Source organism: Chiloscyllium plagiosum, chromosome 1 (assembly GCF_004010195.1).
Source record: "Chiloscyllium plagiosum isolate BGI_BamShark_2017 chromosome 1, ASM401019v2, whole genome shotgun sequence".
Taxonomy (NCBI): domain Eukaryota; kingdom Metazoa; phylum Chordata; class Chondrichthyes; order Orectolobiformes; family Hemiscylliidae; genus Chiloscyllium; species Chiloscyllium plagiosum.
This window is the reverse complement of record NC_057710.1, coordinates 140,891,601-140,918,105: the sequence shown is the minus strand read 5'-3', so window position 1 is coordinate 140,918,105 and position 26,505 is coordinate 140,891,601. Positions and strand designations below refer to the sequence as shown.

General features: G+C 40.2%; 1 protein-coding gene across 2 annotated transcripts in view; it reads right to left on the bottom strand.

Moving 5' to 3' along the window:
• tll1 (tolloid-like 1) overlaps positions 1-26,505 on the bottom strand; it is a 327,452-nt gene that overhangs the window by 94,573 nt on the left and 206,374 nt on the right. For both annotated transcript variants that reach the window (XM_043698508.1, XM_043698500.1), the window contains exon 10: positions 1,126-1,241. In XM_043698508.1, the coding sequence (XP_043554443.1) occupies positions 1,126-1,241 (116 nt within the window). The remainder of the gene's footprint in view (positions 1-1,125; positions 1,242-26,505) is intronic.

Below are 26,505 nucleotides of genomic sequence, written 5' to 3'. Positions count from 1 at the left end.
AAGTTTCAAGAAGCAGAAATGAGATGGGGTAATTGGTGATGGAATCCCAGTCATAATGACTCTGGAGTCAGGAAAGAGATCCAGATCCTGACGCAATAAGAATACAACAAAACATTTACTTTTTATAAAACCTTAGCTTATTTGGGTGACGGCATTAGCTGCTGAAAAATTTAGAGCACGGCTCCCCAGACTTGCTCCATGCAGCATAAACAATTGTTCCAGATATTCTAAAATATCACCCGCTGCAGGATTAAGTTACACGCTCGAGGGTCCTAATAGCTGCTTTAGGTGACTATCCACTGCCTCTAAAAATTAGGCACAGTATATTGAGCAGTGTACTGAATGGCAAGGACCATTCTGCTGCTAAATATATTGCTATAATCAACCCAATCAGAATGTTATTGCACATCTCTGGAGCAGGTGGATCAGAGATAGGGACAGTACCACAATGCCACAAGAGCCCCTATAAGAATTATACTAATGCTCAATGTATATGACTTGATCGCATTCTTCAATTAATTTGTCTTCTGGGTCAGTTTGCAGATGGAAGAGGAAAGGTCATAAAGTTATGTGGGAACTTTCAGACTAGCCATCTATACTGAACTCTAATGATTTTTCGGTCGATGTACAGTGCAAGGTTAGGTTCCAGTTGAGGCCCTTAAGTAGCCAATAAATGCACACTTGGTATTTGATCAAATTAATAGCTGATTTTTTCATAACTTGCTGTCACGACTGGTACATGATAAGACAAAGGATGGAAGCTCTGACGTCGTATAATATGAAATGTGTCAAGATTACCTGAAGGCAGCAACTACTTTGTGTTTGCCAATAAAGGCACCAAAATATTACAGGGATATTAACTGTCATGAGACATTTCACAATGACAAAGGTGCTAGGTAAGTGGTAACCCACAAAGTGTGTACATGCCTGAGATCACAAACACAACAATAACTGTTTGCATCATGTGGCAAAACAGTTACTACAGTACATCCACCAGCATAATATTCTTGCCATTAAATTGATTAAGTGAACTCCAAGTGAGGATTTTAATATGGAGTAGGGTAGACAGCATCTATGGTAATTCTGTAGAGATAGAATACCAGAGGCTATTCAAAAATATATTACCTTTTCACCAGGTGTAACTGAGATTCTCCAAACACAATGTGTGTATGAAGGGTATCCATTAGGAAATCCTGGGGATGAGAAATTACCAGTTGACTCTTGAAGAGTTTCGCCACAGGCTGTAAGAAAATAAAAAGATGACTTAAGATAGCTTTAGTTAACTGTTAAGTTCAGTTCCAACTGCTAAACTAAAATACTGATTTCAAACAAGATCTTGAACCATATTAAATAACATTAAAATCTGACATTTTATGGTCAGGTTCTTTCGTACAGTATAAAGACAGCAGTACTAGTTTCAAGCTCCTACTGTGAAGATATTCTTAAGTTCAACCCCTATTCTGTATTGGTAGTTGACAGCGTATGGGGTCAAAGGGTTAAAATTACTCTCATTAGCAGCCAGATATTTGGTTTAATCATAAAGAAGCAAGTCTCAGAATGACTACATGTTGCTCTGAGGGGAATTATAACACTGAAATTGAACTAAAGGAAATGGATAAAATATTTATTTTCATTCCCTGTGGGGAAGAGGGACAACTTTGTTTTGGTAATTAATCCCAAGGGAATCAATTACCTTTCTTTCTTTCCTTCCTTCCTGGAGCCTTCACTCAGTCCAGAATGAGGTCTATGCTTTCTCTCAGAAAACACAGATCATGCTGGGCCTGAAACAGGTGCTATGGACAGAACTCTTGGGAAGACTGACAATATCCTCAAACATAGCTGATTACTTTTGAATAAGGACAAAAAAAGCACCATCTATAAAACAAAAATAAAATCAAAACCACCGCAAAATTGTTATCAGCAAGAAAGCAAAACTTGATATTCTCAATAGATTGAATTATTTAAGTAGCAATATATTGAAAGTACTAATCTAAAGCACAAAATACTGTGCAATAAGAGATAGTTATCTGTGCAGTCATAGTTTGAGCTGTCAATTATTTTACTGGCTAGTGGGAGATGGATTAATTCTACTGTACCACTGGGTTTGATTAGTATTAATCATATCAATTGCTGCCATCACAGTAGTAAACTTACTTTGGTGACCTTCAATCTACATTAATTTTACCTCATGAACTATTTACAACCTTCCATATTTCTAAAGTGATTTTGAATGGTTTCCACATAAGATTAGCATTTTTATCACAGCATGATGAATAACAATGTTTTTCAGACATCATCTGTTTGTCAGTAGGAAATATGGCATTGTTAAAGCCTTGGAGAATGTAACTAAGCACAAATTAAAGATGACAAGTGATACCAAATATAGTAAACAGTAAACATACAATGCAGCTGCAAACAGTCAGTAATGCGCTTAGATTCAACTGGGACAACTTTACTTGCTTAAATGTTAAAACAGTCAACTCTTTGAATGCTTGGCCATACAACAAAAATGTAACAAACTTAAAAAGAATTCATGGTATACCATTCAGAAAAGGTCATCAGTGCAGTTTGCCTTGCCCTCACGAGTCACGTTTAATAAAACAGATTGACCAAAATTATTACAATGCAGAGTGAGGTTGTGGCAATTATAACTAACATAAGTCACCTGAATTTTCCTATTAAAAGTACTCAAAGTGCTTTTCAATGAAATCAGTACAGCTGATAAGGATTCAGTATACTTTCTTCCATTGGCTGAATTCAACGTCAAAAACCTACTAAAGTGTGAACCGACAGGACTTAAATTTCAGATGATATGGTAGGCATCCACTTAAGTTTACACTGTTGCCTAAAATATCAGTTTGCTAATACCATCCAGCCCCTCCACCAGCACCTTTCTCTCCACTTCCACGTTACATTAGAAGGGCTATCAGTAGTAGATACCCCAAAAATGAAATCCACAGGTTTAATAATGCCTAATTATGAAAGCCCAATTGAAATTTTCCAGTCAGCCTGTGAAGGTCAGAATTTTGGTGTCAGCCTACTGTTACATTAGTAGAGTTCAAGGCCCTTTCATCTACTTGATTCCAGGTGCCGCTATACACCACAATATTCCACCTCCTCAATGGGGGCTGGCAGCTGTAGCCAATATTTTATTTCAATATTTTTAAAGCTGCTGGGAAGATACCTCCAGCTCATTGTCTCTTATCTGCAATGGCTGGTTGCAGTTCCTTCCATGCTGTAGAGCCTTCTAGATATTTGTTAATCTGCCTGTTCAGACAAGTTACAATGTCTGGGGGCAGGTCGGACGTGAACCCAGATCTTCTGGCCTAGAGTTAGCGATACCACCACTGTGCCACAGCGCTCTCTTAAAACCATCTATTGTCCTCCTGCTTCAAGAGTTCACTCAAAATCCTTCATTTAATACTGAACATTTCATTTGACTATTAATTGGCTACGTCAAGTAAAATCACTGCTAGGTGATTGAACCTAATTTGACCCTGGAATTGGGGTCATTGAAGAGGCCCTTATGGTACAGTGGTAATATCATTACCTCTGAACCCAGAAGCCCAGGTTCAAGTCCCACGTGTTGCAGATGTGACATAAAATGTCTGAACAGGTTGATTAGAAAACATCTTGGGGGTTATGAACCAAAACCCTACCCTCAATTTGCTACTTTGCGGAGGGAGTCATAGTGAAGTAATTGTTCAGTGCATGCAAGTGAAGACAGAAAAATAACTGCATAACTTATCATACCATATAAGTCAAGCAAGTACAGAATAATTTAATGTGAGACAAGAGACTGGGTGTTAAAAATATTGTCTGAGATGATGTAATTATCAGAGGAATGTTTAAATTCTACCACCAGGTTCGACTGTGTCAGTCACACTTCACTGCACCCAATCTGTCTTCATCTACACACTGATAGTAAAAACAGCCTCACTGACACAAAACCATTTATACGGCAGCAACAAAGCATATGATTGATCCTCTGGCCTATTTTGTACTACATATTAATCCATTCTTCCCTACAAGTTACTACAACCAGCCAATGATTTGATTTTAAACAATCACTCATTCAAAACGCTGTCTACTGACACAAGAAGGGAAAACTGATAATTTTGTTGAGGACTTAAAACCTTAAATCTGCAATTTGCTAAGGGTAGCTTGCATTGAGCTCCCTTAACTCAGCACGTGAGTTTACATTGAGAGATATTTCAGTCATCCAACCCTGTACAGAGGGCTGATTTTTCCCATTTGTAGTGAAAGTTTTATTTTGGAAATCTGCTTTTCACCTTTTTAAGTGATACAACTTAGCTCTTGGTCAACTGTCCCTTGCAACGGTGCAGCCAGAGAGGCAGAAGTGCTAGCTATTGCTCTACTCGTTTTATTTTCTTGTGTGTAGACTTCTACGCATTGTCTGTGCACGGCAGTGACTTCCAGAACTGGAAGTCAATACTGTGACCAGATCTGAAAAATGTGTTGCTGGAAAAGCGCAGCAGGTCAGGCAGCATCCAAGTAGCACAAGAATCAACATTTCTGGCATAAGCCTTTCTTCAGGAATGAGGAGGGTGTGCCAAGCAGGCTAAGATAAAAGGTAGGGAGGAGGGACTTGGGGGAGGGGTGTTGGGAATGCGATAGGTGGAAGGAGGTTAAGGTGAGGCTGATAGACCAGAGAGGGTGTGTGGGCGGAAAGGTCGGGAAGAAGATTGCAGGTCAAGAAGGCGGTGCTGAGTCCGAGGGTTAGTACTGCGATAAAGCCTTGGGGCCTTGGAGGGAAGTAAGGGGGGAGGTGTGGACGCAAGTTTTGCATTTCTTGCGGTTGCAGGGGAAGGTGTCGGGAGTGGAGGTCGGGTTGGTGGGGGGTGTGGACCTGACGAGGGAGTCGCAGAGGGAGTGGTCTTTCCGGAACCCTGATAGGGGAGGGGAGGGAAATATATCCCTGGTCGTGGGGTCCGTTTGGAGGTGGCGGAAATGGTGGCGGATGATATGCTGTATACGGAGGTTGGTGGGGTGGTAGGTGAGGACGTGGAGTTCTGTCCTGGTGGCAGTTGGAGGGGTGGGTGGTAGGTGAGGACCAGTGGGGTTCTGTCCTGGTGGTGATTGGAGGGGCGGGATTCGCCCTGATCGCCATGTATGGACAAATGAAGCAGTGCTGTGGGCGCACAGCCATGCAGCTAAGAGGAAATATTGGTGTTAGACACTGTTGGACCTTCTGCCTTCCATACCTCTGGCACCCTTCAGCTGCTCACTACGTCAAATGCTTCAGGCTCGGATCCTGCCCCTTGCACTATGGAGTGTGATGCTAGTAAAGCCAGCCGCTTCAGAGGCAGCAATGGAAGGCATTGGAGGGGACAATGGCAGTCCTTATTAACTGATCACTTTTCCAACTTACGTTTCCAACACAATCTAACTCAACCACTGCTCACACAAATATCACATGGCTCATGGACGACAACTCACATTATCACAATAGCATGACCAAATATCCTCTGTGCTACTAACCCTCCTACCCTCTACACTTCCTACTCAATCGGGACACCTCATTTCCCTCCTCCATCAGCACTAACCACTCTGGTAGTGAACAGATAGCAATTGCAAGGTGCCAATGTCAATGAATGAGGGGTGCATTCGGCTGGAGCCCTTGGATCATGTTCCCAGATGTTAATTGGACCTGAGCAACATGGAGGCGGTTTTCAGCCAGTAGGAAACTGATGTCACCAGTATCTACTCTGACTTCCATATTGAGATTTCTCGACGTCTTGCTTGTTTGACATTTTGGTAAGATAAGACGCAAAATATGAATGAGGCATGTTGGGCCATTAATAAGGCAATTAACAAAGCAAAAAATGTCATTGTTGGTATCTTGCTGCTCAGCAAAAAGATGCATCAAGTTGCTCCTGATGTTGAGATCAACCTTGCTGGACTTTTTGTCAGATTCTGCTACAAATCCCTCTGTTGCTGGAGTTACTCAGACCCCTATAATAGTTCGCTCTATAGCTGCAGATATCTTCAAACATCAGACATCCTTGACACTAATGACTATATTGCTCTTAAGTATGGAAATCATCAAGACTAGACACAACATGCAGAAAACATGCTTCGGTCTGGCCTGCATACATATCATTCCACACTTCTATCCATCTTAAGAGTGAGAGTACAGAATCAGCCATGATTCCACATCTTTCTGCAGGGAAAGGGTCTTTCTATTTATCAGCATTTCAAGGGACAGCTCTGCCATTAAACAGTGGGAGACGTATAATGAGCAGTTCCTCTCATTACACATTCGTTTTCTAACAATTGCGGTGCAAATTTCTCACAGGTTCAATACTGTGAGAATGCATTTCTGGGCAACTTAGCAACCACAAACACTCAAACATTGATGGGTGACTAACAATGGAAACATCATACAGAGATTCCTCAGGATCTGTCTCAACCAACCATCTGTCATTAGAGGCTTAACTGCCTTAAGAGTCACTGGCCTTATCCTCATTAGCAGGCTGGTGCACATATTCACTGACAAACTTTGTTCTTAATTGTCATTAAAAGATTGTGTGTGTAGATATTTTAAACAAGGATTGTCCAAAGATAGCACATAGATAATGAGACATTTATTCGTCAACACGAAAGATCAAAGGCTGCAAAATAATGTCTTTTGGAACAAACAGGGGTGATTGGTCATATTACCATCAGAATCTTAGACAATTAATCCAAACTCGGCTCAATCATCCTTGTAGTGGGTATATTGCTAAGCTGGAAGTACCTAATGGGTTCTTTAAAGTCTGATCAAAACAATTAAAGACACGTGAGCTTCAATATATTGCAAATTTATTGGCTTAATCTAATTAATATATACATAAACTATTAGGCAAACTTATTAGCTTAAACTACTTTATATATATGCAAACTAATGAGTATCACTGCCTTGTCATCATACTGGGGACTTTGAATGGCAGGCACTTATGTATGTGGACTTTATGTCAGATTCAATGGCACTGATCTCACAAACTTCAGTCCTGGTGGAAATTCCAAAAAGTGAGACAAAGTTTAATGAGTGAGAAGAAGTCCCTGATATTAATATAGAATGTCTACAGTGTGAAAGCAGACCATTCAGCCCACTCCAAGCCTCCAAACAAAAAGAGTATCCCACCCAGACCAACCACATCCGTGTCACTCTATATTTCCCATGGCTATCTCACCTAATGTGCAGATCTCTGGATACTATGGGCAACTTAGCCTGGCCAATCCGCCTAACCTGCATTTCTTTGGTCTGTGGGAGGAAACCAGAGCACCCGGAGGAAACCCACACAGATACGGGGAGAATGTGCAACCTCCACACAATCGCCCGAGGCTGGAATTGAACCCGGTCCCTGGCGCTATGAGGCAGCAGTGCTAACCACGGCGCCATCATGCTGCCGCAAGCTATTTTGGTTACTTGCTGTATCACCATTTTGTAGTACTTTCAGTGCTTTTCCAGACACTCCATTGTGCAGAAAAGAAGTTGAAACAACCCCAGGTAGGTCTGTGTTAATTACTTAAAAGAATGGTTCCCACAGACAATCAAGATCATGCAGTTACTTCCCAGCCAAATCAGGCGTTTTTTTTATATACACAGAACCTATTTTTATGTATTTTTTTAACTTCTATGCAATTGTTTACTGCCACTACAGTGGACTTCAATCTGATTCTCTCCGATCTCTCAAGCTCTATGGTGTATTGCTCAGTCGTACTCTCTTTGATGGTTCTCCCAGTCAACTTTCTCATCCTCAGCCTCACTTTCACATTCAAAGGTTTGCTGTCATTTCCTCATTTCATCTACATCCAGCTGCCTAAGCTATCAGCCTCTCAGCATCACAGAGGGTGGAAATGAAGGGTGTCATTGGAGGAAAATGATATCAGTGAAATACCCTCTGTGTTGATGGTTGGGAAATGCCACAAAGGTCCTCAGTTGCTCTTTGAAGCAACTCATGGCAGGTGTGACCTGGATACCTAGTGTTACAGAATTGCCATCCAGTCCTTCTGAGCACATTTTCCTATATTTCATCATATGGTTTAGAAATGTTGAGGCAAGACATTCTTGATTGTTGCCTGCCTGATCTTTCAGAGACAAAAACACCCCACAGATATTGGAACCCAAAGTGGTCAGGCAAGAGGCTGGAAGAACACAGCAAGCCAGGCTGCATCAGGAATTGAAGTAGTCAACGTTTCAGGTGTAACCCTTCTTCAGTCCTGAAGAAGGGTTGCACATAGACCATTGACTTTTTCACTTCCTGATGCTGCCTGGCTTGCTGTGTTCTTCCAGCCTCCTGCCTGATCTTTCAGACAGCTGAAGAAAATGACAGTGAGGCCTGTAGATATAGAGTGTCTTCATTCTCCTGGCCACCATCTGGATCCTCATTCACTACTTTTCCACATACAGGCTGTGCGGCAGTCACTAGTGGTTGCTATTCTTGTGGGACTGGGTTTCAAAATTGTAGTCATTGTCTCCTTCTATATTGTCTTCTGAGCTGTGTCAAGGCCACAATGAATCCAGTGACTGTGATCTCCATTTGTTAAGAGTCTTGTTTTCATTCGTTGCTTAGCTGATATAACAGGGTTAATGCGTACAATGAATGACCTAGCTGTAAAATGCAAATTGGGTGAAATTACTGAATCAGTGGAGGCATGATTACTGAATTTGCCCAGAGCAGGACCTTCAATCTCAAGAGTTTTACTCCATCCAAAAGTTAAAAAGCTAACTGACTCACTTTCATGCCATTTCACCCATTTTGAGCACTTTTTGCAACCTTGGTGTTTGATCCAACAGGACAAAGATCCATTTCAGCATGACTGTCCATTATGCAAGAATTGTCTCTAAACGTCATGTCGACTAAGTGTTGCTGTCCCGGTCACCCAGATGAAGTCTTGACAGATGTAAATTTCAACTGTAGTCATTCGCATAACTAGTAACATTCCCACTTTACTTCCGGAGTTCATGATTTTGGAAGCTCCCATGCTACTGTTAACATCATCTCCGACATCCACAAAGCCAACATTACTGCAACCTCATTGAGCCTCTCATTAGAATCCCTTGGATTCCTTGGAAGCAGGGCATTCAGCCCATCAAGTCCACAATGACCCTCTGAAGAACATCCCACCCAGACCCACCCCCCGATCTCAACCCTGTAACCCATGGATAATCCACCTAACCTTCACATCCCTGGACACTGGGTTTTTTAGCATGGCCAATCCACCTAACCTACACATCTTTGGATTGTGGGAGGAAACCCACACAGACACAGGAAGACTGTCTGTGTGGAGTTTGCACAGTCACCCAAGGGTGAAATTGAACCTATGTCCCTAGTGCTCTGAGGCTTCAATGATAAACACTGAGCCAAAGTGCCACCCTACCTGCTGCTCCTCACCTTTTGGAATTCCAGCCCAAAACAATTCCCCATGAGGTTCCACACTACTTACGATGTGTGGAATGCTTGCCTTGTAAACCGCTTGGCACATTCTGTCAGACTGACATTGATGTTGATGCATGACAGTACCTTACAGCAACATGTCCCCCCCTCATCTGACTGATAAATTAAGTGTTCAGTGCTCCCCACCTGAGGCTACCTGCCTCTTCCTCTGAATTAAAAAGCAATGTAAGCCACAGAGGTTGGCAGCGTGCAACCAATCAGTAAGGACCGAATATGCTAAGGAACCAAGGTGGTCCACACAAATGCTGGCAGCCTGTAAGTTAGAGATAGCAATACTGAGCTTGAGCTAAGAAACTGATGTTAAGTATATAGAGGTTGACAGCCTACAAGTAAGTGGTAAAGTAAGTGAACATTAAAAAAAGAGAGAGAGGAAGCTGTGAGCCATAAGTTGCATATGATTACAAAAGGTATCTTGCAGATGCATGAAATGCATGTTCATCCCTGTACACAATCATGAGACAAGCCTGAGCCAGCAACTACCTGTTCCAATTTCCCTGTCAGGAAGATGCATCGTCTCGTTTCTTGAAGGACCAAAATATAGAAAGTGAGAGAAAAATAAAGCAAGTTGGGGTTTTAATAAGATGCAAATACATGCAAGTAAGGTAGTCACTGGCAAGATTCTAAAGTCAATATTTATGGCTTGATATAAACCTTAGAAAATTTTTTCACAATATATAAATATTGAGTTTTTTGCTCCCATTCTATTTTACCACCATTCTTGTTATTACACCACACCAAGGAAGGGAAAATTCCACCCATAGTCTAGTATTCAGTTTGATGTCATGACATTAAACTGCTTCGTTTTTCTAACATATGAAATTTGTGTATTTGCACTGTAGGTGAAAACAATGAAATGGAAAAAGTTGCTCATTTTGAGGATGCTTTACTGTTTAATGAGTAAACATACAGATTAGCTCACAGTGCTCTTTCGCTTCTACTAAAAGCCCGACAGAATTGGCCATCAAAAGTCTTAAAATTCTGTCAGAATTATCATGTAGGTCTATACATCAGGACTTTTACAATGATCTGACACACAACATCAGTTTTAGGTCCATTGTGCCATTATCCAGAGTCCAGATCAATTTGCACACACTTTATTTTAAATGTTGGCTATTTTGAATGAACTGTTCACTTTTATTCTGCCTACCAATTCAGGCATGTTGTTCTGACTCAAAGTGGTACATTCATTGGCATTCATAATACCTTGCTATTCAGTGTAGACAGTGGGGAAAAAAATGAAAATTGACAGTTACCCTCATCCCTATCCTTTCTGACAAGGTAAATTGCATTTAGGGTTAATGGACAGAAAACAGGAGCATGGTTCAGTAGTAAGTTGAGCAATGAAGCTGAACTAGTGGTATCTGTAACATTGCAGCTTGATAATATGTTTTTGAATGTTAAAATCATGTCCCCATTTTGGTCTTGTGGTTTGGTATATTAAAAAATTAGAATAGAAATAAGCCCCAAAATTCTTAGTTCAAAATAGGAGAGTTTTGACACTAGCAGAAATAAGGTTGCTGGATTTCAATTGGATTTTCCACCCAATTTAGCAGCAAATGGATTGCAAATAATTAACTCGCAACTTCAAAATATTTATGAAATTATTCAAGGTTGATCAATAAATCAAACTTCATAACATTAATAACTAACTTTTTATTTCCAGAGTACAATTCATTAATTGTTCAAGAGTATGCAGTTAAACAGGTATTTGGGATTTTTATGATTTGTTTTTGCCTGGCAGGGAAATGGATTGAAACACAACCAATTGGAAATTGTCAGCAATTTACAATCTCTGCCAACTGGAAGTGAATACATTCCTCTGATATATTTTTAGGTAGGCATTAACTATTAGCCACGATTAAAATATGAGACAATAAGAGTTTGTCTATCTCCTTGTACATCAAGACCTGGATGACATTCAGGTTCGGGATGATAAGTGACAAGTAGCATATGCGGCACATAGATGCCAGGCACTACCTCTAAGACAAGACCCATCTGCCTGTGACTTTCAATGGAACTACCATCACTGACTCCTCCACTATCAACATCCTATTACCACTGACCAGAAACTGAATTTGATGAAAACATGTGAAGAGGATGACTACAGGAGTAAATCAGGTGAAAGTTTCCAACTAACTCATCGCCTGACTGCCAAACTCTGTCTGCTGTCTACAAGTCAGGACTGCGATGGAATATTCTCCATTTATCAGAATGAATGCAGCTCCAGCAACATGCAGAAAGCATGACACCATCCAAGGCAAAGCGGATCAGCAGTCAATACATTATTTTCTACATTAACTGCCTACACTAACAGTAGTGTTTGTAACTATACTGCATCAACTCACTAAGCCAACCATAGATAACATTGTTCAAACCTGATAACTCTACCACCTAGAAAAACAAAAGGTAGCAGATGTATGGGAACACCACAACCTGCCAGTTTCCTTCCAAACCCTACATCATCCAGACATAGAACTATTTCACTATTCCTTCCTGTTGCTGCGTTTAATCCTTATACTCATTTTCCAACAACACTTCAGATGCACATACACAACATATACTGCAACAGTTCAAAATGGCAGTTTCTCAAGGGTAACTCAGGGATGGAGAATAAATGTCAGTCTTGCCAGTAATGCCCTCATCCCTCGAGCCAATATGTTAATGCGAATGGATATCATGGATGAGGGAAACTGGTTTTATATTTTTCAATGGATTTTCAGAAATATTCAATGATTGTTAAGCTAAGAAGTTACAGAATACAAGGCAAAAAGAACAGCAATGGATGGATAATGCATTTAGTAATAGGAAACAGAGGAACCCAAGTGCATGGCGAGGTAAATATTGGTCTTTTATTACTATGTCTAGGTTCGATCTGAGCCAGAGTGATGGATAAATTAAACTCTTATTGAGCATGGGTGTACAGAATAAACGTGCACAAATATTAACCAATATGGGCTTAAGGATGGTCAGTATAGAAACTGAAAGAAATAAATCTCAGAGGCACATTTGGGAAAACTGTATTACTGGAAAGAAATAAAACAGATTCTAACTGATGAAAAGAATTTGTGGATGAAATAAATGCTATTCACTAGCCATAGTTCAGGAATTTTCACTCAGATGATAAATGATATACTTCAAGAAATCAATACTGAGACTTTTTAAAAATATATTGTAAATTTAATAAAGTTGATGTGCACCTGTCTACAAAATATTCCTCCAATTTCATGACTGACTCACTTCTGAACTTTCTTCTTTCCATGTACATAATTATAATGAAAACTACCTGTGTAAACATGCTGCACTTAATTGCACGAAATTAAATGCTGGTGTGGCATTTACATGTCTCGCTTTTGGAATTCCCACTTACTCAGCTTGCGCTGCAGAGACATTTCTGTGGCCAAATCAACTCTTATATGCTAATTTTATCTCCCATAGGAGCATGATAGTAGGCTGGCTGGCCTACTCAAATCGTATTTTCAACAGATTACAATGGTTGGATCTCATTAACATGTCCCTTATCCAATGAGAAAGGTTTGCAACATTAAGCAGCTTGCTGCTGAATCCAGGTAAGTGAACAATGCATAAACGCAGGTGGATTGCAGCAGTTTAAGTGGAGAATCACAATTGAATGAGCAGAACCAGGGAGTGCATTCCTATCACTACAGACCCTTGGGAAAATACAACTTAACTTAAAAGAAACTTAGAGTCTCTCAGTGCAGCCCAGATGTTTTGTCCTAACATGGAAGCAACTTTTGCTCTCCACTTAGGTTAAAATTGCTTCAAATCCTGATTATATAATCACACATCATTCTGCACATTAAAAGAAAAACCCAACTAATTTCTTTGGTCTGCCGTCCTCCTCATTGGAATTTTAAAATTAGAGTTGGTCAGATTGGGACAAATAGCAAATGACTAAGACCCTCACCACACCACATCCTCGTATCTATTCGCTAATGGAGAAAAGTTAAAAGTTCCCTAATTTTTCAAGTTATCCTGAATGGTATTATTTAGTGAAGAGAATTTTTACCTACCCGTTACCAACTTATGTACTTGTGATTTGTGGGTATTTGGATCTTAAAATAGAATGGACAACAATCTCATTATCTTCTTGTCCATCCCTGAGCTATCACCGAGATTACAGTGGGTGGATAAAGGGTAAGATGACAGAAACCTTAACCACTCTTAGATGTACTAATGCTTTTAACTGGCCAATACTTGGCTGAACAAAAGAAGCTATGATGTATGTTGAGCCTTCAGCAAGGTATAGGCAACATTTATGTTATCCCTCATAAGAAGCTGCATATAAAGATGGTGGTATCAAAAAGTCTATGAGTCATTTATTACAAGTATACAGAGGAACCTCGATTATCCGAATATCAATTATCCAGATATCGGATTATCTGAAGGGCATCTCAAGGTCCCGATAGAAACATTATGTCAAAGAACTGTTTCAACCCTGATCATGTCTTTTGTTTACAAGTTCAATGATTAAAAACGAACTCTGCTCACTGAAATGCTGCTGAGAACAGTCCTGGAAATCCAGATACCGTCTCTAAATAACCGATCTCTCTCTCTCTCGAGTTCTACACAGGGGCGTACCTTAACCCCACCCCCTTCCCAGATAATTTCTCCAGCATTGTCCCGTACAGGGCAGAAGTGGAACTTGTCAAAAGGTTGCAGTAAAAAGTTGTCTGCATGTGTGTGTGTGTGTCTGCATGCGAGCGCGCGCTATTTGGAGACTTACCCATAAAGGCAGTAGCAGTCTTACAACTGGGTTGTGGGGGCAGGGCTCAGGTGTGTTGTGCTACTGCCTAGTCTCCTGAACGGGGAGCAGACTTTACAGAAAAGTCCAAGCCCCAGAGAAAATTAATTAACTGAATAATCAATTATCCAAACGAAATAGTGCCTGCCCATCTCGTTCGGATGATCAAGGTTCCTCTATGATTAGGTACAAACATTATAGATTACATTAGAATCCCCACAGTGTGGAAACAGGCCCTTGAGCCCAACAAGTCCACATCGACCCTCTGAAGAGTAACCCACCCTGACCCATTCCTGTAACCTATATTTACCCCTGACTAATACATCTAACAGTATAGGCAATTTAGAATGGCCAAATCACCTAAACTGCACATCTTTTGGATTGTGGGAGATAACTAGAGCACCTGTAGGAAACCAATGCAGACACGGGGAGAATGTGCAAACTCCACACAGTCACCCGAGGCAGGAATCGAACCACTGAGCTACCGTGCCGCTACGGTGTTCACAGCTATGTCAGTACCTTTGCTAACATTAATGTATTCAGATATACTGAGTTCCATATTTCCAGTAGTGGGTTATGCTTCAAGTGATCTCGGAGATAAGATGAATGATATGATATTTATATCCTCAGGTCATATGCTAGGCTCAAATGTTACCTTTAAGCTGCACTGCTGCATGTGCATACAGCTGCTGCAAAGTTCCCACACAGCAACCAGCATCTGCATGCCAATTGCAGTGTTGAGTTCTGGAAGTCACTGCTGAGCACAGACTTCAGAGACGTATGTAGCCGGAAAGAAAAGAATAGGGAACACTGGCTAGGATATTGTGATAGTACCATGAACATTTATCTTAAAGCTATACTGACTGAGAGACAAAACACAAGAGTTAGTCCACTATTTCAGGTTAAAAGGTTGTGCCCTATGTCCATCAGGGACAACCCCCTCCCCAAAACAAAGTTACATCTGCTCTGCACATCCCATTCTCTCTCCAGAACCTCCTTCAACCTCCCTCCCCTTTAGACTACCCAATCCCTCCCTGAACAAAAACAACCGGTCTTTTCCTAGCACTTCCTCTATGCCTAGCAGTGGCTACCACTGTCAGTCAATCAGATAGGGCAGCAGCTCTCAAGAGCAGGACTTCCTTCCCTTGAGAGGCTAAGGTCCAGGCCGAGCGTATTATTGCTGCCTTGCAGCCTTTTTTGAAGTAGGTTAGACCACCCGTGCCCCCACCAGTAAAATCTACCCTATATATAAATACTAAACCAATGTATTTTGTTAAAGTAAGAGCAGAACATTTTACTTTGAACTGGAGCTAAAGTAGTCTGAGCACCCTAGTCCAATTTCCATTCACATTTGTTTTCACCTGAAGGCTGTAATGAATTTTGAAAGCTTTCATGTCAGCAGACAGAGCAACGCGCACACAACCATAAATATTAAAATGTCAACATGGGTATTGCATGTAAAGTCATCAAATTTGACATAAGAATGCTAAATAGAAGATACACTAACTAGAAGTATCCAAAACACACGGGAACATTTTTTGACACTGCATTGTTGGCAAACAGAAACATTTATTAACTGTGAAAATTGCAGATTCAAAGATTGTGATTTTCTGAATATTGATTTTAACAATTGGAATATCATGAGTTACAAACAAACACCTGAATTACAGATTCAGAATGAATTCAGCACTGTTTCCACATTATTTAGCTGCAGAAAAATCCAGCAGGTTCTGGTACTTGATTCTATTAGCACACAAGATAAAAATATAAAATGAAACAGATTGTCTAACAGAAAGAGGCATGAGTCACAATTGAACTAAAGTAGTATATGAAGCATTGACCATGTAACTATGTTAAAAAATATTCCTTGGGAGATTTTCCAAAGCAGTTATTTTGGATGTTCAGAAATTTAGTTTGTGAGGAAATATCAAAGAAAATAGATTAATTTCTTTTTGTATCTAAGATATGTAAATATAATAATTGAAATATTTGAGAAAATAGACAGGATTTTGTTGCAGCAGGGCATCCTTTAACCAAACGTATTTTTGGCACTAAAGATGCAAGCTGATAATAGTACAATGATGGAAACAGGGCAGTCCAAGACTGACGAAGATGGTTAACCAAAAATCCTTAACTAATGGGACTGAAGTATTGGGAAATAAACAGGACTGAGGAGAGTGAATTAAAGAGAACAACTTCAATGTCAAGTATAGAATGAGAACAAAATGAAAAAATTGCATTGAGGAGTTTTTAAAAGCTCCCTGAAAATTTCAAAACCTGCAGAATCTGATGCTGCATTTGTAGTAGTCTTTTTTTGTGCCAAGGAGGCTGATTAACACTTATACATAAATAATAAACACTTATGGTCCATTAAATGGTCAAACACAGCAGGTTCCGAACAAAAGGGAGGAAAAGGGAAAACCATAATTTTCACAAAGCTAACAGTGAATTAGCATAAACCAAATCATCCGCCGACATTTCAGCTACCTCCAAAAAGACCCCACCACCAGGGATATATTTCCCTGCCCACCCCTTTCCGCCTTCCGCAAAGACCATTCCCTCCGTGACTATCTGGTCAGGTCCATGCCCCCCCTACAAACCACCCTCCCATCCTGGCACCTTCCCCTGCCACCGCAGGAACTGTAAAACCTGCACCCACACCTCCTCCCTCACCTCTATCCAAGGCCCTAAAGGAGCCTTCCACATCCAAAGTTTTACCTGCACATCCACTAATATCAGTTATTGTATCCGTTGCTCCCGATGTGGACTTCAACAGTTTCCTCATTTCCCCTTCCCCCACCTCACCCTAGTTCTAAACTTCCAGCTCAGCACTGTCCCCATGACTTGTCTGGACTTGTCCTACCTGCCTATCTCCTTTTCCACCTATCCACTCCACCCTCTCCTCCCTGACCTATCACCTTCATCCCCTCCCCCACTCACCCATTGTACTCTAGGCTACTTTCTCCCCACGCCCCACCCTCCTCTAGCTTATCTCTCCACGCTTCAGGCTCTCTGCCTTTATTCCTGATGAAGGGCTTTTGCCCGAAACGTCAATTTTGCTGCTCCTTGGATGCTGCCTGAACTGCTGTGCTCTTCCAGCACCACTGATCCAGAATAACTGTGGAATAGCCTAACTGAAGCTGACACTTTTGGATATTCATGTTCAATTACACATCTCTTCCTCAACTGAAGCTGCTGTACCTTTTATAGATACAAGAGATATTAGTCTAATGGCAAAATATTGTGGATGCTGTAAATCTAAAGCAAACACAGAATGCTGGAGATACACGGTGGGTATGGCAGCATCTGCAGAGAGAAAAAGTGGAGAGAGTTACCATTTAGAGGCTGTACGACTCTTCTTCAGAACTGAAAGGTGTTCGAAAGGGTTTTTTTTCCAAAAAAACCTTTAACAGAGACAGCTATCCAGTGTTAAAAGCAAAGCGGCTCTCAGTGGTGGAGAAAAGAAGATGATGTAGAATGGTAAAAATTAAGACGTGAAAGGGAGAGAATTGGTCCTCTCTTTCAGTTACAGAGCAAACAAGACACAAACTTGGCAAGGCAGGGTGGGGGCAGGGAGAAGTAGTGTGGGGAGAGAATGTAAATAATGGAAGAGATATTACTCTTGTTATTTTGACAGCAAATGCGGGTTCTTTGTAACTGAATTAATAAGACTGATTGAAGTAAATTGCTCAGTGAGGTAAATAATTTAAAAACCAAGGGGTACAGGTTAAAAATTACTAAGTCAAGAATAAATTTTTACACTTGAAGAGGTTCAATTTTCTCAATGAGCTAATCTGATGTGAAATTAGTTACATTTTCTTCAAACTCAAGGATAACTTTAGCATTACAGAATGTATAAAGCCAATGTTTATACAACTAACACTTAACTGTGCAGTCAAGGAGAAATGAACTGCAATTATAGCACTGTTACATCTTTGAACATAAGTGATACTCCCTCAATAATGCAGTATGATCAAATTTCAACATTGTTGGAGTGAACGAGGTAAGTGATGCGCAGTCTCATTGTGCAGCTCACCGTTAAACAGAAAGGTAAACTGGTCTTTAGCAAAAGCTCAAATTGACAATAGTTCATTGCCTGACCAATTTTATTTTCCATTGAAGTCAATAGTGGAATACTATTGCCTCATTTGCTCTAATGCAGCAGACTAATATTACCCCATAAAGTTCAACATGGACAGATGAAGAATTTTTTGGAAGCTTAACAAAGTCTGAAGATCTCATCATGCTTTGAAGAAGGTGTAAAAGTAAGTGGATTTTTTAAAAAAAGTTATAACACTAAGGTAAACACTAAGAGTCTTACTGCTTGACATGGTATGGTGCATTTCAATTGTTTTAATTTGTTATATTTACATGTGTTAGAATTGCCAAATACCCTCCAGATCAAAGTAGTTTTGATGATAATGTGGCTGAAAGTGCAAGCTGATAGCAGTGTAATGAGGGGAAACAAGGCAGGTACGAACTAAAAGGATTCCTGAAGAAGGGCTCATGCCCGAAACGTCGATTCTCCTGTTCTTTGGATGCTGCCTGACCTGCTGTGCTTTTCCAGCAACACATTTTCAGGTACAAACTAAGTAAAGGCAAAACACTGCAGATGCTAGAAATCTGAAACAAACACTCAGGAGGCCTTGTGTCGTCTGTGGAGACAGAAACAGTTCTTGGAGAAACTTAAGGGTGTACATATAGCATCGATTTAAGAAAAAGTGTTTCTCTCTGCACAGATGACCAGACCTGCTGAGTTTCTCCTACAGTCTCTGTTTGTTAGACACTCAGTAAATTCGGTAACTATTCATCTTTAATAAATTATACAGTATCCTAAGCTTTACTAATAGGGACAAGGAGGTTATACTGAACATGTACAAAACACAGGTTAGGCCTCAGCTGCAGTATTGTGCATGGTTCTAGGCAGCGCACCTGAGAATGGACATGAACACTTGGAGAAAGTACAGGAAAAGGTTTACTGGAATAGTTCCACAGATAAGAAATTTCAGTTATGAAAATAGACTGAAATAGTTGGGACTTTTTCCTTGGAAAGGATAAACTCTAGGAACTTTGATAGAAAGTTTTCAAAACCATGAGAGGATCAGACAGAGCGGATTGGGAAAATATATTCTTATCATAAAAGGATTGAGAGCAAAAGAACACAGATTTGAAGCTATTTTCAAAAGTGAACGTGAAGCAAAGCTTCCAGCCAACTAGCACATATCTAGAATGCACTGCCTGGAAACATTGCAGAAGCATGTTCACTAAAGGCATTTAAGAGGGCATTAAGTAATTTTCTGAATTAAAATAATGTTCAGAGTGACAGGGAAAAGGCAAGACAAAGGCACAAAGTCATAATGCGCATTCACACAAACAATGCCCAATGTTGAGAACAAGGACTCTCACATTTTCTATGGCATTCTTCTCTTCCAATCAAGACCAGATCAAGTTTACAAGCAATATGAGGTCAAGATGGTGGTAGATATCATCAACAAGTGGTATCTTTGTTTTTTATTACTGAAAATATTCATGCAGTTCATCATTAAATTACGAATTTCTGGGATAACTCTGCCAGACTGTATATCACTTTGCCTCCACTTCTGGTGAGATCATTCTGCAGATATGTCAGGATAAACCCCAATAGAATAACTGCAAATGGCATGTTGGCTGATGATCATACATACAGCATCATAACTATGTCACAAAAACAAAATACTGGAGATGCTCAGCAAATCTGGCAGCGTCTGTGGAGCGAGAAACAGAGTTAACCTTTTGAGACTGATAAGACTTTTCTTCAACAATATGAATCTTCTTCCATGTTCCCAAGAAGTCATATCAGACTTGAAATATTAACTGTTTCTCTCTCGACAGAATGCAACCAGATTGGAGTTCCTCCAGAATTCTGTGTTTTTGTTACAGATTTCTAGCATCAGTACTCTTTTCCTTTTACCTTACTACCTATACAGACTAAATTTTTAATTATTGCATACTACGTTTATCAACATTCATGGGTTACATTACCTGACTCTCAAAAAACCTAGAAACTATAAAGTAACGTGACCAAATACTCTAGCTTCTTTATCCAAGAGGAGATAATAGTAGGACTAAAACAATCTCTCTTTAAAGGAGAGACTGCCTGCAGTTAGCCATTCTGTTCATTAATGTGGTGTCAGATGGCAGCCTCAAACATATGTTTAAGATTACATACTTCTGCAAATACTGCAGCACTCTTCAACAAATGAAAGTGTGCTCCTGGAACAGCAACCTTGAAAACTGGATTTGAGGATTCAGGACTGTCCACGAATTCACATAATTGTCAAAGTAAGGACTCAAAACCATACTTGTTAATTGTAAAGCAGCCACTTTTTAAAATTCATTCTGAGCATGTGTCACTGACATGGTTAGCATTTATTACACATTCCTCGCTGCCTTGGAAAAGTGTGATTATACATCATGGTAGATACAACGGAGTAAGCTGCCAGACTACTTCAGAGAGCAGTTCATAGTTAACCTCTTTGTAACACTGCAGTCACACACAAGCCACATAAAATAAGACAGCAAATTTCCTTCATAAAGGATAGTGAACCACTGTATTTTTTGTATGGCAATCCAGTAGCTTCATTAGCTTGTTTTATACCACCAGCTTCTTTTTTTATTTCTAGATTATTTTTGGAAGGGGCATGCATTAGGTGGAGTCTCTTTGGTGCCAAGGTAGCTCCAAGAAGACACACCTATAGCTGGAATAAAATTAATTTGTAGCAGATGTGTTGTATCTTGAGTCATTGTTAATGATCAACTGGTAAGCTTAGTTGTCTAACAGAATTTGAAAGTGTGGATCATATTACAAGAGGGCTAGGATTCTTCACACACAGCTCAAAATACTCATGAAGGATACTCGAATGCATTTGATGGTAAATAAGCAGTTGAAAATCTATGGTAATCTGCTCTTGTAAATGGAGGTTTGACTGGTTAAATAGTAGTGGTTATCCTACACAAGACAAGGGAAGTCTCTGAGTCACACCTTTATCATCTGAGCTGTCAGGGCAAGTGGAAAATGCTGCTTCAGGGAAAGGACGTGCTCACTGTGTGAAGCAAATTAAAATTCTACAAGGAGAACATAGATTTTTAAGGTGGAAGACTCAAATATGCTGATGAATTTCTTTGTGACATCTGGCTGAGCAAAAGTAAAAGCTCAACACATAAAATATATGTAATGTTATTACACCCAGAAAAGTATTCATTCACATCAGATAAAAGCTCTCAGTCACTATTAAGGGCAACAAAATCTTTGGAATTCTGTTGTTATTCAAAGTTTATGGAGATGTGTTGGTTTATACAATGATTAGCACAGTGAACATATTTGATTATGATTTTCAGCATCAACAGGTTCAAAGCCATTTGTACTCCCCCATGAAATACGACATGTATTTTCACTTTAACAACAATATGCAAAACAATGCCCATCTGCTCATCCGGCGCTTGTTTTTTTTTTAAGAAAAATCCAAAGCCATAATGCAGGAGGAAGTTAGTGTGTGACTGTCATTCTCACCTACATCACTTGCAGTAGGTGCCAGCTGAGTCACAAATACTTTTGGAGAGTATCAGCAAGCAATGAAGGAACAAAGATCATGGGTGAAAAAAAGTGAAGAAAGTTGACTATTTGTTATCTGGAACTATTATAGGATCCTTGTGAGTCAGTGATTTGATTCCAAACTAATGCCACTAACAGAGTCCTTGTTTATATTAGAGTCTGAAATCTCAAAGAGCATTGGGAAATTTGTTGTTTGCTGTTGTACCTGACCCAGTTGGTATCTTGTTGTGGCTTTGTCTCCTCTCAGACTTGAGGCAACTCAAAGTGCCCACCTTCTGACCTTTTCCACATTGAAGTTTCCACTAGGGTGTCCAACCCACAAGACCACCCACTAGATTTGCTGCCTGCCCTTGGTTATGTTGCATCTGTTGCCTTGTATAACATTCCAACAATATTCCCCATCCCACCACCCGAACCCAACTGAGGCGCTGCAAGTGCCACCTCCTCGCCATCCCTACAATGCCTTAGGACTTGCTTGACCATGACTGAGCTGCCCTGCCCCTCCCAGTCATCCAGCCACAGGGGTCCTCTAGCTGAGGGGGTGCTGACCACGACTGGGCTTGATTAACTCCCCTCTCCCATGTACACCACAATCCAAGGGGAAGGCCAGATTGCAGCCCACAGATGGTGGAAATGCACTGGGAAAGGGAGAAGCCATGCTCCATCAGACTGGGGTGGGAATCACCCTCCACCAACCCCATCCCAGTCAAAACCTACAGTTCCCCATGCTGCTCTAATAGCTACAAGCCTCAATCCACCTCAGGAGCTCTGTGGACATGGGCACTATATTGGAGACAGCGAGAGCGAGAGAGAGAGAGAGAGAGAGAGAGAGAGAGAGAGAGAGAGAGAGAGAGAGAGTATTTAGATTAATGGTTATTTCATTTGACCAAGTCACATTGCAACATAAAGTTTTAATTTTTTTCTGTTAAAGCCCCGTAAAACATAACTCTGGTTCAAACATTGATGTGGTTCCATCTAAAATTGCCATTTTCAGGAACACAACCACAATATTACTTAAGGACCGCCCTTACTTGAGGAGCATTGGAGAGTAAGCAAATCATTTGCTGAATTGTGATCTGAATCAAGTTACAGTTTCAGTCTTTCAGTTACGCATCGTCATGAAACAGGTTCAGACCTACAGGTGGCTATTGAACAATGTACAACATTAGGGACAATATGAGAGTCCACAATAGAAACACATAATTTCTCAGGATTGCTATCGTCAATGATATTAAACCTTGGAAGTCCATTGCCCAAAATACTTTAAAAAGCTCTGAAATTTAAACTTGAAAGAGTTCAGAAAAATTTTACAAGGATGTTGACAGGGTTGGAGGGTTTGAGCTATAGGAAGAGGCTAAATAGGCAGTGGCTATTTTCCTTGGAGTATCGTAGGCTGAGGGGTGACCTTATAGAGATTCATAAAATCATGAGGGGCACGGATAAGGGTGAATAGCCAAAGCCTTTTTCCCCAAGGCTGGAGAATCCAAAACTAGAGGGCAGTTTAAGGAGAGGGGAGAGTGTTTTAAAAAGAGAAATAAGGTGCAGTATTTTCATGCAGAGGGTGGTCCATATATGGAATAAAGAGGCCAGAGGAAGTGGTGGAGACTGATACAACTACAACATTTAAAAGGCATTTGGATGGGTATATGAATAGGAAGGGTTGAGGGGGATATGAACCAAATGCTGGCAAATGGAACTAGATCAGTTTAGGATATCTGGCTGACATGGATGAGTTGAACCGAAGGGTCTGTTTCCATCCTGTACGTTCTATGACCCTATATCATTCATGCCTACACATGACAATACAGCATTACTGAAGAACTGTGTGGAAGAAATAGTACAATGCAGCAGTCAAGAAGATTCACAAATTTCAGTCAACACACTTTGATGCATATTTAAGGGATACAAATATTTGAGTTTTTATATTTTAGATAATCTAATGGCAAAAAAAAACTGGCTAACTTTAATTAAACTTTATTAACAGTCAATAATGTATTCAGGCTAACGGTGATCAAGGTACTGCACTTTAATTACTGATTGGTGTGCCCCAGTAGTTTCATTCGCTTCCTTCTCTATGCTAAGCAGAAGACATCAGAAAACTAGCCATATTACAACAAATGCAAAACTCTCAATCGCAGCAACTCATTCCAGCTCATACTTAAGACCTAATTGTGGTCTAAACATTAGAAAACTTGTTTTAAGATTCAAAAAACTCTAATATATTTCTGTTTTAGATGTTGTGTATGGGTGCACGTGCAGGTTTGGGATGGACAGGGATGTGGACAAATATAGTTAGAACAAGTAACATTCATCTCTCAGAGTCTCTCATCGAGTTCTATGTTACCTCTCGGAAATTGGGAAGACATTGACTGATTGAAGAAGTTGAAATCATGAGAACTCTGCTCGAAATGAGTATTAATGTGCAAACTTTTGACAGCAATCTCGGGCATATAGACAAAATTGAGTAAAACCCTTTCCTGGTGGCATATATGTTTAGGGTGCATGAATTGCAATGCCAGTTCTCCTGGCATCAGCTCCAATTATGCAACTTGATGTATTATGTTATTAAAGCAAATCCTGAATAAATTTTCACATGTTCCATTATTTGCTTCATAAAATAACTGCTAATTTTAGGTGAGTGCATCAGTATGCTGATATTTATATAGTCCTCAGAAACTTAGTGACGATTCTGTTAACACTAATCACAAAATTGATACGCTTTAATACATAATCAGCATTTTGACTACTTTTAACAGTTACAGCAAAGTTATCCTCCACAGAATGAAATAAGTTACCAGAAAGTGATTAAAATAAATGATTCAAAGACAATAAGGTTTGGTTTTGAAATCAGAATGAATTGGCAGAAATGGTGAGAAATCTGGAATATCTATGAAAAGAAAAGACATTTTTTGTGCAATCCAACTGCTTTCCCCGATACTAAAAGCTCTTAGATCAGAAATTCATCCACTCTGAAGGTATAATTCCAATGTGCAAGACGAATATGCAGTACTACTCACGTGGATAAGGTGGAAATGAGGATGAATATTTCGTGGATAATTGATTCTGTCTCCGTCAATGTGAATGGAACAAGAGGAGGCAGTATTATATTGGTTCCTGGGATAAGAGAGTTGTATCTTACTGAGGAGCAAAATAAGTTGTGCTGATACTCTCTGCAGTTTGGAAGAATGTATGTTGATCTAATTCAAAATGTAGTAAAACAAAGAACTCTGGATGCCGGAGGAGAACTGAACCAAAAACAGAAACTGCTGGTGAAACTGAGCATCCGCAGTTTTTTTGTTTTACTGAGTTTCAGCAGCAATTCTGTTTTAATTTGAATATAACCTGGTCTGACCTAAATCGGACTTCAGACCCACAGCAATGGGTTTAAATACCCTCTTGGATAGTTTAGCAAGCCATTCACTTAGAAATATAGAGGATAGGAGCAGGAGTAGGTCATCAGACCCCTCAAGCCTGCTGTGCCATACATTACGATTGTGGCTGATCATCAAGCTCAATACACTAATCCTACACTCCCCTCTATACCCCTTGACCTCTTTAGCCATAAGAGCTGTATCTACCTTTGGGGCAGCATGGTGAGCACTGCTGCCTCACAGCGTCAAGGACCTGGTTTCGATTCCAGCCTTGGGCAACTGCCTATGTGGAGTTTATACATTTTCCTCTGGTTTCCTCCTACAGTCCAAAGACGTGCAGGTTAAGTGAATTGAACATGCCAAATTACCCATAGTGTTCAGGGATGTGTAGGTTAGTTGCATTAGTTAGGGGTAAATTTAGAGTACTAGGGTAGGGAAATGGGTCTGGGTGGGTTACTCATCGGAGGGTCAGTGTGGACTTTTTGGGCCAAATATCTTGTTTCCACATTGTAGGGATTCTATGATTCTATTCAGTGATTCTATGATACCTATTCCTGGAAATAAAACAATATTGTGACCTCAATTACTTTCTGTAGTAGTAAATTCCACAGGCTCACCTCTCTGAGTGAGGAAATTTCTTCTCATCTCATCCGCATCAGTTGCATTGAAATACAGTGAAAACCAAAAGGAATGAATTTGAACAAGCTATCCAAATCTGGGCATCTGTGAGATGCCATGGGCTGTCAGCAGCAGTATAATTGTATTAAACTACAATATGTAGACTCATGATTTGGTACATCCTCCACTCTACTATTACTATCAAGCTAGGGTACAAATCCTGATACAAAGCAGGAGGATGGTATGCCAGAAGCAGAATCAAGCAAACTTAAAAACGTGTGTCATCCTTCTTAAGCTACAAAAGACTACTTCCATGTCTAACAGTGTGAACAGTATATGACAAACAGAGCTAACCGATCCCTCAACTGACCAGATCCAAACCAAACGGACCTGCCACATTCAACAATGGCAGCCAAAACACCACCCATACGAAAAGAAGGCTCCTCAAATATCCCTAATGCCAACAGTGGGTGAGCTCAGCATATCAGTGTAAAATTCAAAGCTGAAACTTTGCTTTGTCCAGAAATGTCAATTTTAATTCATCTTGGCCTCCTCCCGACATCCTTACCCTCATGATTGCCCATCTCTAGTTGCCCTTGAGAAGATGTGGTTATTCCTGAACCACTACAATCCACACACTGTAGGTTGATCCATAACGTCATTTGGGAGGGAATTCCAGGAATCTGATCCAGTGACAAT